At 43.6% G+C, this 18,661-nt stretch overlaps 1 protein-coding gene across 3 annotated transcripts in view; it reads right to left on the minus strand.

Moving 5' to 3' along the window:
* Nucleotides 1–1,683: 1,683 nt before the first annotated feature.
* Nucleotides 1,684–18,661, minus strand: part of LOC306885587 (glucocorticoid modulatory element-binding protein 1-like) — a 29,833-nt gene continuing 12,855 nt past the window's right edge. For all 3 annotated transcript variants that reach the window (XM_079442228.1, XM_079442230.1, XM_079442229.1), the window contains exons 9-10: nt 17,681–17,803; nt 1,684–3,540 (exon numbers count right to left, since the gene is read on the minus strand). In XM_079442228.1, coding sequence (XP_079298354.1) covers nt 2,747–3,540; nt 17,681–17,803 — 917 coding nt within the window. In that variant the 3' untranslated portion in view covers nt 1,684–2,746. The remainder of the gene's footprint in view (nt 3,541–17,680; nt 17,804–18,661) is intronic.

Consider the following 18,661-nt stretch of genomic DNA (forward strand, 5'->3'; position numbering starts at 1 on the left):
GAGAGCTACAGCGTATAATTTGTTAAATTATACATTACAGTGTTGAGTGTTCTGGCAATACACATTTTGTCTGGCAATGATCCACTGAGAATCAACAAACCTGCAGCTACTGCAAACCCCTGACAGACTTTCTGGTCCCCACCTGGCTGAGGCACCTCTGCTCAAAAACAGAAGAATTATAAAAGGGTCATATAAAATAAACAATATAGTTTACAAAATGATGCTCCATGACTGTTTTGGAGCATGGCTGGTAGCTATGAACCTGTTGATATCATTTCACAGAGTTGGGTAGATGAAGAAAACTGTAGTTAGTAACATAATCTTGGTTTAGGTTATGTACTCTGACTACTTTTTAGATTACGTTTTTATGTAACTTGTTTTAAACTTACCATTAAATGTATCATATTGATATGAAAAAGCAAAGAGAAAGAAAACATATTCAATTTTTTTATATCAACATCATAAAATGCATTAACCATTACATTATTATATATGTAAGTACACAGACATAAGCTACTTAAAATAAAGTGTATCAAGATTGTACTTAAGTGTACTAGTAGCTGTGTAACAGGCTCGGCCTGTTACATATGTGTAACAGTAACTGCTAGATAATTACAAACTGTATTTGCAGGCTGTTCCATAACTTAGTTACATGGTAAGTACATTTTATTTCATGTAAGTACAACGGCTACTACTAAGTACTTAATTAGGTAATTACTCTGTATTATGACACCTTAAAATAAAGTGTTACCTCTTCTTCAAATTGACTGTTACCACTATTAGTTACATGTATTTAGAACTATTTCTGTCTGTTCAGACTGCAGTCACTTTTGTTCATATGTCCACACTGGCTGATGTAGTGACAAGGCAAGCTTGTGTACGTTAACCAAGCAACGGATGCTTTGACACCGATTATATTTCTCATGAGGGTATTATCCACATCTAAACACGTCACAGTCTGTCACATTGTACAAACAGAGGGTGGCAAATTCTGCTTCCACATTTAAGCAAGTTTGGGATCATTAAGATTTTTGAATGTTTTTAAAAGTAGTCACTTATGCTCTCAAGGTCTGTATTTATTTTATTGTTTTCCATTTAAATGTATTGTAAAATGTAATTTATTCATGTGATGCAAAGCTGATTACTCCAGTCTTCAATGTCACGTGATCCTTCAGAAATCATTGTAATGTACTAAATAGCTGCTCAAGAAACATTTATGATTATCAATGTCGAAAAGAGTTTGTGTCGATTAATATTTTTGTACAAACTGTGATATATTTCAAGAGTGTTTGATGAATAGAAAGTTCAAATGAACAGTATTTATTTGAACAAATCTTTTGTAACATTGAAAATGTTTTTACTGTCATTCTTGATCATTTAAAAAAAATTATAATAATTTTTTAAAAACTGCCTTTAATCCTTTTGTAGACCCATAAAAAGCATGCTGGCTGGTGGGAATGCATCATCCTCTGGAATTTTGATTCAATTCATTAAACACTAACAAGTCCCACTTTCTCACCTCATCTCATCAAAAACCATAAAAAAACACTCCTCATCTAGTCCCATGCAAAGCATGCTGGGAACTAGAAAGTTTAATTTCACACAAAACAGTTAAATACACTTCTGTCTTACAAATTTAAGTCAATTGCATATAATGTATCTTAGGAAAAAAATGTTCAAGACTTAATGCATTAGCTCATTTTAATTCATTTAAACAAGCAGCAAAATAATGTTTTGCGTGAACCGTGTGTGAACATTCTGCTAAACATCTTCATTTGTGGTCCACAGTAGGTTTAGAACGACATGAGGGTGAGTAAATCTTTTACAAATTATAAATTTTGCATGAACGATTTCTAAACGGAATAAATTAACTTGTTTCGCAAAATTAACAACAGTGTATTTATAAACCTCCAAATCAAGTATTTTTGCAATTGCTTTCCAAAACATAACTCAGAAACTGTAACAGACTTTGAAATGCACAATCCCGCGATCTACCATCATTTACAATATATAACTCACGGGGAAAGGAAGATCCGTTTTATTTTCAGTGAAGGACACAGGATCCATTCACAAACATTCATAAAACATCTTTCATTATGTGTGCTAACGGTGTGGATCTCAACTCTGATCCTGGGAACCCAAGCATTGCACTTTTACCTCCTTTATTTACACACAATTCAGACTATAATATCACTAGCAGAGCGCTGCATGAACTGAAGTGCTGCGGGTCTCCAGGTCCGGAGTTAAAAACCACTGTGCTAAAATATCACCAATATTAGTGCCATTTATACCCTGATGTCAGAAAGTACAAAGAGACCACAGGCAGTGTCATTTCTCATTACGGGAGTGTCTTATATATCACTTGAACTGTGAGTCTTCACCTTCAGATCAGAGAGTTGCAAAGTGTATAATCTGGCTACAACATGACATTTTGGCACCGAAACAAAGGGAAACTGAAAAGTAAGTGCCCGGTCTAAACTTCCACACTCAAAAACGAAAGCAAATACTGAATGTGTTCCAACGAAACATCACAAATTGTTGCTTCTCGCACGTAAAAAAAAAAGAATACTGAACTTGCTTTTACAAATATGTGACACGTCAGGCTTGAAGAGCTGAGCTTGGCTGTGCAGGAAGAGAGTAATGAAAAAAACAAAACAGCTGGAAGGGAAAACACAAACTCCACCTGGGGCGACACAATCCCCGTCCCTGTCTGATTCGGTCCGTCAGTCTCTGAGGGCGGTTTGTGTCATTTGGCTTTGCCGGCGCCCTGCGTCTCTTCCTCCACCACTACAACGGGCAAATTGTGGAACTGACCGTTGGCATCCAGCTGTATCTCCTCCGTCTCGCCTTGCACCACCTCCTCGCCTCCTTCCACCACAGTCGCTCCGCCCTCGGCTTCCTCGCCCTCGAGCTGCAGCTCCATGACACTCACGCTTTGGTCGGCTGCAGCCGGGTCTATCTCGATGAGGGTGGCGTTGTCTTGGTTCTCGTCCTCCTGCATGACACTGACGACGCTCTCTTGCATCACTACCGTACCTGCGACCATCTGACCCTCCTGGGCTACGCCAGAGGTCCCCTTCTGCGTGAACTGGACAAGCTCGACGGGGCTCACAAGCTGCCCATGGTCCTGCATGGCTGTGGCGCCCAGCAGCGTGAGCCCAGACGCCGGATGGAGCGTGATGGTTTCAGATTTTCCATCTGAACCCGTGGCGATTCTGGTGAAGAGCTGCGAGCCGGCAGGGAGGGCGTGTAGGGTGACCGTGTTGGAGGCTTGGTTGAGGCCGGCCACCGCGAACGACTGGCCGATGGAGGACAGGGTGATGGGGGAGAGCACAGTGAACTGCTGGGACTGGAGGGTGAGCGGCTGGGCGACGGACGTGCCGAGCACAGTGGTGGAGGCGGGCCGCTGGAGGCGGGGGCGTTTGGGAGCGCGTTTGGATGGAGGCGTGGAGGGGAGAACCAGACTGCTGAGGGCCTGGGATTGAGACAGCCAGCTGAGCGACTGCTGCCGTTTCTGCTCCTCCACCTGCTGTTCCAATGCTAAACAGACACACAATAGATGGTGTTGTTTTCAGAGAATTGAAACAATCTATGAGACTGACCAGCTCTCACTATTTATTATTAACTTTCAATTTGCATCATTAAAGGTAGTTGTTAAAGGAATAGTTCACTTAAAAATGTAAATTCTGTCATTAATTACTCACCCTCATGTCGCCCATAAGACTTCGTTCATCTTCAGAACACAAATTAAGATATTTTTGATGAAATCTGAGAGCTCTCTGACCCTCCATAGACAGCAAGGATATTACCATGGTCAACACACAGAAACATAAGAAGGACATGCACACAAGATTAAGTTCTGGAGTACTCTCCAAAATGGCGGAAAATGGTAACTCGGGGAGAAGGATTGTTGAATAAATTGTTATTATTGTTTTCTTTGCGCACAAAAAGTATTCTCATAGCTTCGTAAAATTACGGTTGAACCCCTGATGTCATATGGACTATTTTACTGATGTCCTTCCTATGTTTCTGTGTGTTGATTGTGCCAATATCCTTGCTGTGTATGGCGGGTCAGAGAGCTCTCGGATTTCATCAAAAATATCTTAATTTGTGATCCAAAGATGAACGACGGTCTTACGGGTTTGGAACGACATGAGGGTGAATAATTAACGACAGAATTTTAATTTTTGGGCGAACTAACCCTTTAAGGTTAGATATGGGGTTTGATTAAAGGCCTGTTCACACCAAGAACGATAACTATAAAGATAACTATATTAGCGTCCACACCAACGAACGATATCGTCTGTTTATTCTAAGCGCACGCTCGTCTGCCGCTTTAAATTCTCGGGCTTGTGACTGCAGGATTGATTCTGATTGGCTGTCAATATTTTTATTGTTCATCTGCTAGAAAAAAATCGTTTTGAAAGTGATTCCAATAATATCGTTTCTCTGTGCCTCTATCGTCATAGTTGAGATGTGGACTGTTCTTTGATTTTAAGAAAGATTTCTACAACTATATCTTTATCGTTTTCTTTGTGTGAATGTGCCTTTAGGGATCTAGAATATGGTCATGCAGACTAAAGGCCCATTCTCACCAAGACTGATAACGATAACGTTAAAGATATAGTTCTAAAAATTGTTCTCAATATTAAAGGCAGGGTAGGTGATTTGGTTCAAAAACATTTTTTTGTTATGCTGGTTCAAAGTCTGTTTTGCATCATTAAACTCCTGATTTGCTGCTTATTAATAGTTATTATCAAATGGTTAATTCCAGTCCTCAGTTCTGATTGGTCAGCAGCTGTGTTTTATTTGCGATAAAGCACAGCTATGACCGTTTCACCCAGCGGTTCTGTGTATCACTGCACAACAACCTTAGCAACCACCCTTAGCAACATAAACAATCAATAATATAGCATTAAAACTGTGTGGTGTATTATGTATTTTGGCAAAATTAACTGTTTGTTATTTATTTAATGAAGTATGAGTGATGCCTGCTGGCGTTATGTTGCATCTTTCATCTTTAGTTTTGAGACCACGCCCTACCGCTTCGCATCGTGCCTAACAACGCCCTTCATCCATGATTTATTCACAATACAGCACAACCTCGAGTACCTTAGTGTTTACGTAAGGTAGTTGTTAAGTTTAGGTATGGGGTTTGATTAAAGGAACACTCCACTTTTTTTGGAAATAGGCTCATTTTACAACTCCCCTAGAGTTAAACAGTGGAGTTTTACCGTGTTTGAATCCATTCAGCCGATCTCCGGGTCTGGCGGTAGCACTTTTAGCTTAGCTTAGCATAGATCATTGAATCGGATTAGACCATTAGCATTTCAAAATTCAAATTCAAATTTTATTTGTCACATACATATACATACGTAGTACGACATGTAGTGAAATGTATTGTACGACTGTCCAACAAAATTAAGAAAAACCTCAAGTTTACAAAAATACAAATAGAAAAAGCACAGTAAACATATTTACAGAAATAAACTAGCAATAAAATAAAATAACAAATAGATATGAGAATAAAAATAGATATGAAGAATAAAAATAGAATATGATTCTATATAGATTCTATAAAAAGCAAAGTGTATGTCAGTGATAAAGTGTCCGTGTGCTGTGCAGTGCAGTAAAGTGTATAAGTGAGTAAAGGAATACTAAAGACAAAGACAAATGGTATGCAAGTCCCACTCATTTATCCTTACGTAACCCTTCTACAAATTAGTGCAGATTGTATTTGAAAATGTGCAAAGTGGAAGTGTGGGGTGATGTGCTTAGAGTGGAGAGAGGTTAAGACTCCGAATGGCCTGCGGGAAGAAGCTCCTCCTCATTCTCTCTGTGTTCGCCTTCATGGAGCGGAAGCGTCTCCCTGAACGCAGCAGAGAAAAGAGTCCATTGTTGGGATGGCTGAGGTCCTTCACTATCTTCCTGGCCCTGGTCAGGCACCGCTTGCTGTAGATCTCCTGCAGGTTAGGGAGCTCGGTGTGAATGGTACGTTCCGCTGAACGCACCACCCTCTGGAGGGCTCGTCTGTCCTGCATAGTGCAGTTCCCGAACCAGGAAGTGATGCTGCCCGTCAGGACGCTCTCGATGGTGCAGGTGTAAAAAGTCTTAAGCACCCGAGAGGGAAGTCTAAAGTCCCTTAAGCGTCTCAGATGGTACAGACGCTGCCTGGCCTTCTTCACCAGGGTGCTGGTATGACAGGACCAAGTCAAGTCCTGCGTGATGTGAACACCCAGGTATCTGAAGCTGTCCACTCTCTCCACTGGAGTCCCGCTGATCGTGATCGGCTGGTATGACCGCTCCTGCTTCGTACTGAAGTCCACTATCAGCTCCTTAGTTTTGCTGATGTTCAGGTGTAGACTATTCACCTGGCACCAACTCTCCAGGTTCTTAATCTCCTGTATGTAGGCCGTCTCGTCGTTGTCTGAGATCAGGCCCAACACAACAGTGTCATCAGCAAACTTGATGATGGTGGTGGAGTTGGAAGTGGCCACACAGTCATAAGTGTACAGTGAGTACAGCAGGGGGCTCAGAACACAACCTTGAGGGGCTCCAGTGCTTAGGGTGATGGAGGATGAGGTGTGTTTACCCATCCGTACGGCTTGCTGTCTGTCCTTCAGGAAGCTGGAGATCCATTGGCACAAGTATGTGCTGAGACCAAGGACCTCCAACTTGGAGGTGAGTGTGGAGGGAATTATGGTGTTAAACGCTGAACTGTAGTCCACAAACAGCATTTTTACATAATTCCCTTTCCTGCAGTCCAGGTGACTTGTTGTGGTGTGGAGGAGGTGTGAGATGGCATCCTCCGTGGAGCGGTTATGTCTGTATGCAAACTGTAGTGGATCCAGTGTGTCTGGTAGTGATGCAATGATGAAGTCTCTGACCAGTCTCTCAAAGCACTTCATCACCACTGATGTGAGGGCTACAGGGCGATAGTCGTTTAGGCAGGTGGGCTGCGGTTTTTTGGGGACAGGAACAATGGTGGACTGCTTAAAGCATGAGGGGACTATGGACTGTTCCAGGGAGAGGTTGAAGAGCTCGGTGAACACCGGTGCTAGCTGGTCAGCACAGGCCTTCAGAACCCGACCTGTGATGCCATCTGGTCCTGCTGCCTTCCTGATGTTCACTCTCCTGAATGCCCTCCTCACGTCATGCTCCGTGATGGTGAATACGTTGTCCTCACCGGCTTCCTCAGCGTGCATGCAGTTAGCACTGCTAGCGCCGTTAGCGTGATTAGCTGCAGCCTCGAAGCGAGCATAAAAAGTGTTCAGCTCGTCAGCCAGAGAAGCGTCCGCATTCCCCGATCTGGAGGGTGGTGTTTTATAGTCCGTGATGGTTCTAAGTCCCTGCCACAGGCTCCTAGAGCCGCCATGTTGGAATTGCGACTCTAGTTTCCTCCCGTAGCGCTGCTTCGCCTCCTTCACCGATCTGCGCACGCTGTAAGATGCAGCCTTGTAGTCATCCATGTTCCCGGTGATGAGCCCTGTGTTGTAGGCAGCGGAGCGGGATCTCAGGGCGGGATCTTCTATGATGGGTTGGGAAACGTCCTGATGATGGTTTTCTGCACCGTATCATCCATTAGTTTCTCTATAAATCCCACGACCGCTTCCGTAAACAAGCTGACGTCATCAGAGCTGCGCCGGAACATGTCCCAGTCTGCGTCATCTAGCGCGTCCTGCAGAGCGGCCACCGATTGGTCCGTCCAGCGTTGGACCTCCCTCTGCACCGGGGCTTCCTGTTTCAGCCTCTGTTTGTAAACAGGCATGAGGAAGATGGCGGCGTGGTCCGATTTCCCAAACGGTGGTTGTGACTGTGCCTTGTAGCTGTTCTTGTATGGGGTGTAACAGTGATCTAATGTCCTTTCGCCCCTGGTGGGGCAGCTGATGTGCTGATGGAAGTTCGGCAGTGCACGCTTGAGGTTGGCACTGTTGAAATCTCCCAAAACAATGAATGCGGCGTCCCGGTGCTGTGTCTGGTGAAGGTGTAGTGATTCATGTAAATCCCATATCGCAGTGTCCGTGTCCGCTTGAGGTGGAATATAAACGGCACTGACGATGACCGAGCTAAATTCCCGAGGGAGATAAAAAGGGCGACATTTGATAGTCAGAAGTTCAAGATTCGGTGTGCAGGAGCGTGAGAGGGGAACAATGCTCGCGCTGTCGCACCAGTGTTTGTTCACCATCAGACATACTCCACCTCCCCTAGTCTTCCCCGAGTCCAGCGTTCTGTCCATGCGGTAAACTGAGAAGAACTCGGCCGGCTGGATGGCGTGGTCTGGTACCGCTGGGTTCAGCCATGTCTCGGTGAAGCAGAGAAGGTTGCAGTCCCGAATGTCCCTCTGGAACTTGACTCTTGCCCTGAGGTCATCGAGTTTGTTATCCAGCGACTGGACATTGGCGAGCAGGACACTTGGTAAGGGAGCGCGGTGTGCGCGTACCCTCAGCCTGTTCCTGACGCCGGCTCGTTTCCCTCGAGGACGCCGGTACGGGTCGCGTCCATTGTTCCTCCTCAGGATCTCGCTTGGCCAGGATGGGTCCGGGTTCAAAAACGGCGAAAGGTTAGTGCATTGTGCACCAATAGAAATAAGAGTGGCCCTGTCGTATGTAAGAATGGCCATCTTACAAAAAGAAACCGGTGTTTATAGTTAACAATACGAAAAAATAACAAAAGAAGACAAAGTTTGGTCGGAGCAGTCGTAACGGCAGCCGATCTCACCGGCGCCATCTTAGTACATTTGGTCATCAAAAATTACCAAAGAGTTTTAATAATTTCCCTATTTAAAGCTCGACTCTCCTGTAGTTACATCATGTACTAAGGCCGACCGAAAATAAAAAGTTACGATTTTCTAGACCGATATGGTTAGGAACTATACTCTCATTCCGACATAATAATCAAGGAACTTTGCTGCCGTACCATGGGTGCAGCAGGCGCAATGATATTACGCAGCTTTTCATTTTCCGTCGGTCTTAGTACACGATGTAACTACAGGAGAGTCCAGCTTTAAATAGGAAATATAATTTGGTCATTTTTGAGCGTGATGCTAATGGTCTAATCAGATTCAACTATCTATGCTAAGCTAAGCTAAAAGTGCTACCACCAGACCCGGAGATCGGCTGAATGGATTCAAAAACAGTAAAACTCCACTGTTTAACTCTATGGGAGTTGTAAAATGAGCCTATTTCCAAAAAAAAGTTGAGTGTTCCTTTAAGGGATCTAGAATATGGTTATAAAGACTAAAGGCTCGTTCTCAACAAAAACGATAGCTATAAAGATAACGATAAAGATATAGTTCTAAAATATCCTTCAATAATAAAGGCAGGGTATGGTGATTTGGTTCAAAAACATTTTTTGTTATGCTGGTTGAAAGTCTTTTCACATCTTGATAGCAATCACTAAGTTAAGCGGTCTACATTTATTTATATGTATTTATATTAACTGTGGAAGGCGTAGGACCATAAAATGTTCTGTCCGACACGTCTTTCATCATGTCGCTGGCTATCCTCTGGTCTGCCTGAGTGCGTTCATGTGTTTTGGGGGAGGCGTGGCTTTGCAAAGTGAAGGGAGGGTGGGGATCTTGCTTTCAAAGCTAGCTTGCTATTGCTAGCCTTTCCGAAATCGCCTACCCTACCTTTAAAGAATAGTAGAGTCCACACCACAGCTATAACGATAAAGGCACATAGAAACTATATTGTTGGAATCACTTTCAGGACATTTTTTTCCAGCTGATGAACGACAAATCATTGACAGCCAATTAGAATCAATCCTGCTGTAACGAGCTCGAGAATTTAAAGCGGTAGATGAGCGAGAATAAACAGACGATATCATCCGCTGGTGTGGACGCTAATATAGTTATCGTTCTTGGTGTGAACGGGCCTTAAGCCATTAATATGTGCTTTTTAAGTACTAATAAACTGCCAATATTGTAGAAATATGCATGCTAATAAGCAACTAGTTAATAGTGAGAATTGGTCCTTAAAATAAAGTGTTACTCTGTGACTTTACCACGGTAATGAGTGCCCTTATAAGCACAATGCTTATGTCTAAACCCCCCTTAAAGATCTCTGGAAAACTATTCCCGTCCGAATTGGGCTTAAGTTAGAAGAATGTCATCAAATAAAGTGTTAGCAGATATTAAGCAGACAGTTTACTAATCCAATTAGAATTTATACTATAAACTATAGGAGAATCTTACACAAAATGATTTAAATTGTGCCTTATGTTTTAGAAACACTTTTAGAAAACCTGTGAATATGAATGATGGGAATTTGTGAAATAATCTAAAGGGTGGCTGGGCTCAGAAAGGCATATTACCATACAAAATGTAACTTGCACGAGATGACACTCATGTTTTTCTGCTGACAGACAAAGATAGAAGTATACTTGACTGACAGGAGATCACTTCAGAAAATTAACTGAATTCATAGACGGACTGAGTTTGGAAAATGTTTCACCTTGTCCAAAAGTTTGAGATGGGGGTGGTGCAGCCTGGAGCAATGGGCAACAGAAACTACCCCTACCCCACCCCACACCCTGACAGACAGCTTTGTCAACCAATCATGAAGACCTTTCTCCATGACCCTACCTTTCGGCACCATTGCTCCGGCTTTTTTGAAAAGTTCTAGTCTGAAATAGGGATGCATCCATCCGATACTCAGTATCGGTATCAGCTCCGATACTGGCATTTTCTGCCGGAAACGGTCAGAAAATGTCAGCCGAAACGGATCCAAATCTGATATTGTGCATATACTATTCTGTGTTATTCTTAAGCCCCACAAAGGGACAAAAACATTATAAAGCACCATAAAGTTCCCTTTCAAGGGAACTTTGAACTGCGTCCTCTAGAGGTCGCTATGGAGAACTCCATCTACGTGACCCGTGTCTGAAGCATTTATACAAAAACACCAAATATTGGCCGGCGACAGCCTATGACGTCACTCCCGGTTCGACCACAGTATAAAAGGGCGCCGGGAAAAAGCGTCATCCTCTTCTTCGTCTTCAATGACTGTTTTGTTTGAAGCGTGCATCTTACGAGGTAAGTATGGTTTACTTTTGTAATGAGAGCACTAGCAAGGCGTTAAGAGATGTGTGCATCCGTATCCACGTTATCTGATGCTTGATGACTCACATGATCTTTGCGTCTTTTGTTTGCACGCTGCGCGTATTGCGAGCGTTTTTCTAAAAGCTCTGCTCTCGTCTGTCTCTCTTTTCGAGGAAAGAGGGGCAGCCGTCTGCTTCCCGCGGTTGAGGACCCTCCGCTGCTGAAGCACGGAGGAAAATGAGCTCATGGGGTTTGCAGGTGGCTCTCGCCAATGAGTTATAGAAGGGGTTTTCCTTCTCGCGCTCGTCAGTCGCGAGCGAGGGCGAGCTGTTGGATGACAATGACGCGATTTCGCTGACGTCATCTGAGAAAAAAAAACGCTGGAATGGCAATGCATACGCAGCAGCAGGTCAGGCTGTCGCCTCATTACACACTATGTGTCAGGCATACCAGGCTGATCTGTTGAAAGACCTGAATAAAAGGTTTGTAAAAAAAAATATATATATACCTGACGAGGTTGCTGAGCTGTGCCGCACCGCCAATTTAGCTCTTTGAGCCACTAAGCAGGCCGCCTCTGCTATGGGCAGTTCTATGGCGGCCAGGGTGGTAACGGAGAGACATCTGTGGGTGAACCTGGCAGATATTGGGAAGAGAGAGAAGGGCTTTCTTCTCAATGCTCCGGTTTCGCCTTCTGTACTTTTTGGTACCTCCGTCGAGTCGGTGGTTCAAAAGTTTAGGGAGGCGAAGGCGTGTTCAGCGGCTTTTAAAACCTTAATTTAAACGAGAAGGTCCAGGTTTGAGCCCAAACAGCGCAGGGGTCCTGGCCCATCCCGATCTGAGGATCAGAGATGGGCACAGAAGGCTAGTGTCGCGACTCGCGCCCTTCCCCGCCTGTGGGTAGGGCTTCAAAGGTGGCGCGGGTCAAAGAGAGGTAGCAAGACCTGAGGGAGGTGGTCCGGACGGGGCGTTGCAACGCCCTCGCCCAGGCCAGGGTAAGAGTTGAACATCTCTCCTTCCCTCAGGGGGCCTGTACATCTAAAGCCCTCATCTTCCCCTCTCTAATTCCCCTGCAACCTCAGTTTTCTGACCGAGGTTAGGTGAGCACCTCCTGCGCTATTATTTCAGCCCCTACACTGGACTGTTCTTCTGCGCAGGATCCATGGATGGATGAGTACGATCCAATTTTATCAGATTCGCTGGTATGTGTGTTTTATACCATTCGAACTACCTTTCTTCCAGTACTAAAGCAGGCTGGTATCAGGTGTGGTGCTGAGCGACTTTATTACAATGCTTTGGCTCTGAGGAGCAGCATTTTCTAAGTCTGGCCCTTTTGTTCTTCAAACGAGGCCATGATAGGTGCATAGAGGTTTAGCTTAGAACTGCCCACCCTTATTAGGGTTTTAAGTAGCAGTTTCCCTGAGCCCTTGTTGCCTTCTGTTCAGCTACCTATTACCCTGATACTATTTCCACTAGCTTGTTCGGGTTGTTAGGTATCCCTCTGTTTGTAGGTCAAGCTGGCTTTGCTCCCCTCGCCTAGAATGTGGAGGGTTATTTATGAGCATGCCGCTCCCTCCTGAGTGTCTGAGCTCTCATGCTGAGAGTAGATTCTCCGCTCTCTAGAGCTTTATCATGGTAGAGCTAGTTTTTGCTCCCCTCACTGTTGAGGGTCACCTTGAGTATACTGCTCTCGTATGAGCATGTGAGTTCCCTCTTTTGCTGTAAGTAGAGTTCCGCTCCCAGAGCTTTGTTACTTAACAACCTGCTCCTCGTTGCTGCTGTACCCCTCCAAGCTCTACGCTGTTAGTCGAGCTGGCATTGCTCCCCTCACTATAGAGGGTTGCCTATGAGGGTCCCTGCTGAGCGTCCGAGTTTCCTCTCATATGAGAGTCGAGTCTCCGCTCCCAGAGCTCTGTTATTCAGAAACCTCAGCACGTCAGGCCTTTCTTTAGGCCTCCTTGTCAGGTTGCTCTCATAGTTAGTCGAGCTAGCATTGCTCTCCTCACTTTAGAGGGTTATTTATGAGCATGTTGCTCCCTTTTTGAGCTCTCTTTGTTGGCTGAGCTGGCATCGCTCCCCTTATTTAGAGGGTCACTTATGAGCGTGTCGCTCCCTTCTGAGCGTCTGAGTTCCCTCTCATGTTGAGAGTTAAGTTCTCTGCTCTCCAGAGCTTTTTCTTGGTAGAGTTAGCATTGCTCCCCTCATTTTAGAGGGTCATCTATGAACATGCTGCTCCCTCCAGAGAGCATCTGACAATACGGTTTCTAAAATCCATATTTGGCAAGGGCGCACGCTAGTCTCTGTGCACTTTTCTAAAAACCACGCTGTGGTAAGATCGCACACCGAGTGTTTTGCGGTCTTTTCTAAAATCCTGTATGGTATGGGTTACGCGCTGCGGCTTCGTGCCCATTTTTTGTGTCGGTTAGGCCTGTTTTTCACCTTGGGCCCCACTCTACTTATATATATGTGCTGAGTATCCTCTCTGTCTTGGTAGAGCTAGCATTGCTCCCCTCATTTTAGAGGGTCGCCTGTGAGCATGCTGCTCCCTCAGGAGCTCTCTTTGCTGGTCGAGATAGCATTGCTCCCCTCTCTTAGAGGGTCACTTTTGAGCATGCCGCTCCCTTATGAGCGTCTGAGTTCCCTCTCATGCTGAGAGTTAAGTTCTCCGCTCTTCAGAGCTCTGCCTTGGTAGAGCTAGCATCGCTCCCCTCAATATTGAGGGTCACCTATGAGCATGCTGCTCCCTCCAGAGCATTTGGAGAATAGAATTTGCAAATCCATGTTATGGTAAGTGCGCACGCTAGTCTCTGTGCACTTTCTGAAAGCCACGCTGTGGTAAGATCGCACACCAAGTGTTTTGCGGTCTTTTCTAAAATCCTGTATGGTATGGGTTACGCGCTGAGGCTTCGTACCATTCTTGGAGTCGGTTAGGCCCCGGTTTTCACCTTGGGCCCCACTTAACTCATGTATGTGCTAGTATCCTCTCATGAACGGAGAGTTAAGTTCTCCGCTCTCTAGAGCTCTGTCTTGGTAGAGCTAGCATTGCTCCCCTCGCTATAGAGGGTTACCTTGAGCATGCTGCTTCCTCACGAGCTCTCCTTGTTGGTCGAGCTGGCACTGCTCCCCTCTTTATAGAGGGTCACCTATGAGCATGCCGCTCCCTTCTGAGCGTCTGAGTTCCCTCTCATGCTGAGAGTTAAGTTCTCCGCTCTCTAGAGCTCTGTCTTGGTAGAGCTAGCATTGCTCCCCTCGCTATAGAGGGTTACCTTGAGCATGCTGCTTCCTCACGAGCTCTCCTTGTTGGTCGAGCTGGCACTGCTCCCCTCTTTATAGAGGGTCACCTATGAGCATGCCGCTCCCTTCTGAGCGTCTGAGTTCCCTCTCATGCTGAGAGTTAAGTTCTCTGCTCTCCAGAGCTCTGTCTTGGTAGAGCTAGCATTGCTCCCCTCACTATAGAGGGTCACCTTTGAGCATGCTGCTCTCTCCAGAGCATTTGAAAAGAACGATGTTTACAAATCCATGTTATGGTAAGTGCGCACGCTAGTCTTTGTGCACTTTCTGAAAGCCACGCTGTGGTAAGATCGCACACCGAGTGTTTTGTGGTCTTTTCTAAAGTCCTGTATGGTATGGGTTACGCGCTGCGGCTTCGTACCCATTCTTTGAGTCGGTTAGGCCCGTTTTCACCTTGGGCCCCAATCTACCTATGTATCCCCAGTGATACTACTTGAATAGGGGCTACTACCAAGGATCTGTTGATACAGTTCCTTCAGCGAGCTCTTGTAGGAGCAAGCAGTAGCCCCTGGGTGACAGGCCAGGCTTAGTTACTATCCTAAGCGCTTGGTCGTATCCCCTTAAAGGAATCCCTTTTCTGATTCCAAGCCTTGAGCTCTACCCTGGGTCCAGGAGGTCCGGCCTCTATCATGTGAGTTCCGGGGTATGCAACTCAGGTCTTTGGCCGAAGGGGATAATGTCGCTGACAGCCGTCAATTCATCCCAGGGACAACTCCCTTATCCTTTTGGTAGAGTTGATGCTTAGTGCTCGCCTTTGTGGAATGGCATGCACTCCCCTCAGCATGGCGGCGTGGGTATATCGTTCCCCATAGCGACCTCTAGAGGACGCAGTTCGACGTTCCCTTGAAAGGGAACGTCTCAGGTTATGTATGTAACCATGGTTCCCTGAGCGGGAACGAGACACTGCGTCCTCTAGACTTTAGGCCATGCTTCGGATGCAGCTTCAGACGAAGAAGCGGATGACGCTTTTTTCCCGGTGCCCTTTTATACTGTGGTCGCACCGGGAGTGACGTCATAGGCTGTCGCCGGCCAATATTTGGTGTTTTTGTATATATGCTTCAGACACGGGTCACGTAGATGGAGTTCCCCATAGCGACCTCTAGAGGACGCAGTGTCTCATTCCCTCTCAGGGAACCATGGTTATATACGTAACCTGAGACGTTTTCGTGCGCTATATTTCAAGTGTTCTGAAGCTGTTCTATAGTCGAAGTACAGATTACTTAGTATAGACTTAGTATAGATTGAAGTCGTTAAATTCAAGTTCAAGTAAACCGCTGTGTCTGTCTGTCATCCTCCATTCAGCATTCAAACTGCATGTCTTGTTCAGTTACTACAGTCAAAATGATGAAACTCTCTACAAGAGGGCACAATAACTGAGATTTAAAACTGTTCTAAAAAAAGAAAAACTATTGCACAGATAGAAAACTACACTATACACTACGCATCAGGCCCGTATTCACAAAACATTTGATCTTACCACTAAGAGTTCTCCTAAATAGCAGTAAAAGTTTTTAGCTAAGAGTTTTCTCTTAAAACCTATTCACAAAGCTGCTGAGACAAACTTTTACTAAGGAATAGGGAGAAGTCTTAATCTAAGAGTAAGGGCGGGGTTGATCTCGTTGCTATGGATGATGTCAGCATGCTTATTAACTATGCACAAAAAGTCTCTGTCAGAGATTTATTCATAGAAATATTGTTGGGCACAATATTATCTTGCCGTATTCTAATAAAGGTTAAAAAAAAAAAAAAAAAAGTTAATTGCGGGATAAGTGTCACTAATTAAACAAGTATATGTTCAGCTTATTGTCAGCCTCTTACATGTATGCTTCTCAAAAACAATTAGCGGATATGCATATATACAGCCTTTTAATTAACAGAGTAGAATAATCATGGCTGATAGTAATACATGCAAACGTAAATAAATAAATAAATAAATAAAATGGACGCAAGAACAGCTGTTACTTCTTGCCCAACTGGTTAATGAAAACAAAGATATTAACAAAAATTTGGGGTTGGGATAACCTCCAAAACCAAAGGTGATACTTTTTAAAAGGTCATTATCGTCAAATGTTTCTAAAATGTTTACGTTCAGAGGCAGATTGCCAGCAACAGCCATTTTAGGATAGTTGTGAGTTGGTCTTAGTGACTTAAGACTCCTCTTCACTACTCCTAAACTTTCACAGATTTAGGAGCTAGTTTTAGTGCTAAAATGCTTTGTGAAATACTCTTAGAGCAAGAATTTAGGAGTCCTAAATGTAGGACTGACGCCCAATATTTTTAAGATTTTCTCCTTAATCGGCGAGTTATGAGCTACTTTTAGCCTTAAGATGTTTTGTGAATACTCTTCTATGCTGCATGCTGTGACTCGTGTTGCTTCAAGTGCATCATTCTGCGCCGGGATGCACATAAGCGCTTTGTGCCGCTCTGTATCGGAGCCATACCCTTTCGTATTGTAATGCTTTTGCGCATTGAAAGATGCTTAAGTCTTTTTTGTTCTGTCCTCTCTATCATGTGTTGCTGCCTTCATTACTGTGCTATACATTACTTTTAAATGTCTTTTAATTTTATAGTACATATTTTATATATAAATATATTTGTAACCCTGGAGCACAAAAGCAGTCTTAAGTCTCTGGGGTATATTTGTAGCAATAGCCAAAAATACATTCTATGGGTCAAAATTATTGATTTTTCTTTTATGCTAAAAATCATTAGGATATTAAGTAAAGATCATGTTCCATGAAGATATTTTGTGAATTTCCTACCGTAAATATATCAAAACTTAATTTCTGATTAGTAATATGCATTGCTAAGAACATCATTTGAACAACTTTAAAGGTGATTTTCTCAATAGTTAGATTTGTTTGCACCCTCAGATTCCAGATTTTCAAATAGTTGCATCTCAGCCAAATATTGTCCAATCATAACAAACCATACACATCAATGGAAATATTATTTATTCAGTTTTCAGATTATGAATAAATCTAATTTTCGAAAAATTTACCCTTATGGCTGGTTTTGTGGTCCGGGGTCACATCTACTTGTGTTTCATGAATGTATTTTACAACAATACAAAGAGCAATGTGTAACATTTTACCAGATTTAGACCCACACTTAATAACTTTTATTTGTTCCCCACCAAAATTTTTTTCACTAAATGTTTAGATTTTATAAATTTGTTGTGCACTCATGATTTTCCTAGAGTAGGCTATCTTTTGCAGCTGAATTACCACTAACCTAGTATATAGTACTGTGCTGGTATTAGATTGGAATGGATCGGTATCGGATCGGTTCTGAAAAAATGTTATCGCTGCATGCCTAGTCTGAAACCATCTCTACTGTCTCTTCACTCACTTGTCAGTGCTCTGAGGACCTGCGTCTGCTCCGGGTCCGTCATTTGCCGTCGAACATTCAGAATTTGTTTGATGGAGTCCAGCAGGTCAAAGACTTGTGCCAGGTTACTCAGAACCGCAATCTCTGCAAGAACCACAGATCACTTGATCACATCTCACGCACACACACTAAACACCAACTCAACATTAATAGCCACATTCTGTCACCACAACTACACCTGAATTACAACACGACAACATAAACTCACAACAAAATGGCACACTAAATGTGTTTTTCATGGATCTCCAATCCTCCACTTGAACTACAGGCCACAAGATGCTCCAAAAACAAAATGCACCTACAGGTGAATCTCATCAAGTCTTAAAATGAATTGAACTGGTTAAATGAATAAATTCAATTAATTCAACATTTTTAAATGATTGACAGCCCTAGTACAAAAGTTACATAATTTAATATATATATATACAGTGCCCTCCATAAGTACTGGAACAGTGAAGACAAAATTGCTCTGTTGTCTGTGGAGTCAAGACATTTGCAAATATGATTAAAAGATGAATATTAAAAGATGTTTCAACACATACATGATTTATCAAATAAAAAGAACAGAACTTTTAGAGTTCATCCCACTCATTGATGTGAGCATAAGTATTGGGACAGTTGAACATAAGGCAGATATAAAAGATTAAAAGCTATTATTTAGTTGCAGATCCCTTGCACACAATCACAGCAGTGAGTCTGTGACCCATAGACATCACCAGACTCTTGGTCTCATCCTTTGAAATACTTTTCCCAGCCTTTAATGCAGCCAATCCCAATTGTTGCTTGTTTTGGAGAGTTTCTGCCTTTACTCTCCTCTTCAGCTGGTGAAATTCATGTTCAATCAGATTTAAATCTGGAGATTGACTTGGGCAATCTAAGACTTTCCATTTCTTTGCTCTTATGAATTCCTCGACTGAACTGGCAGGGTGTTTTGGGTCATTG

The sequence above is a fragment of the Barbus barbus genome (genome assembly GCF_936440315.1).
Source record: "Barbus barbus genome assembly, chromosome: 19".
Taxonomy (NCBI): Eukaryota; Metazoa; Chordata; class Actinopteri; order Cypriniformes; family Cyprinidae; genus Barbus; species Barbus barbus.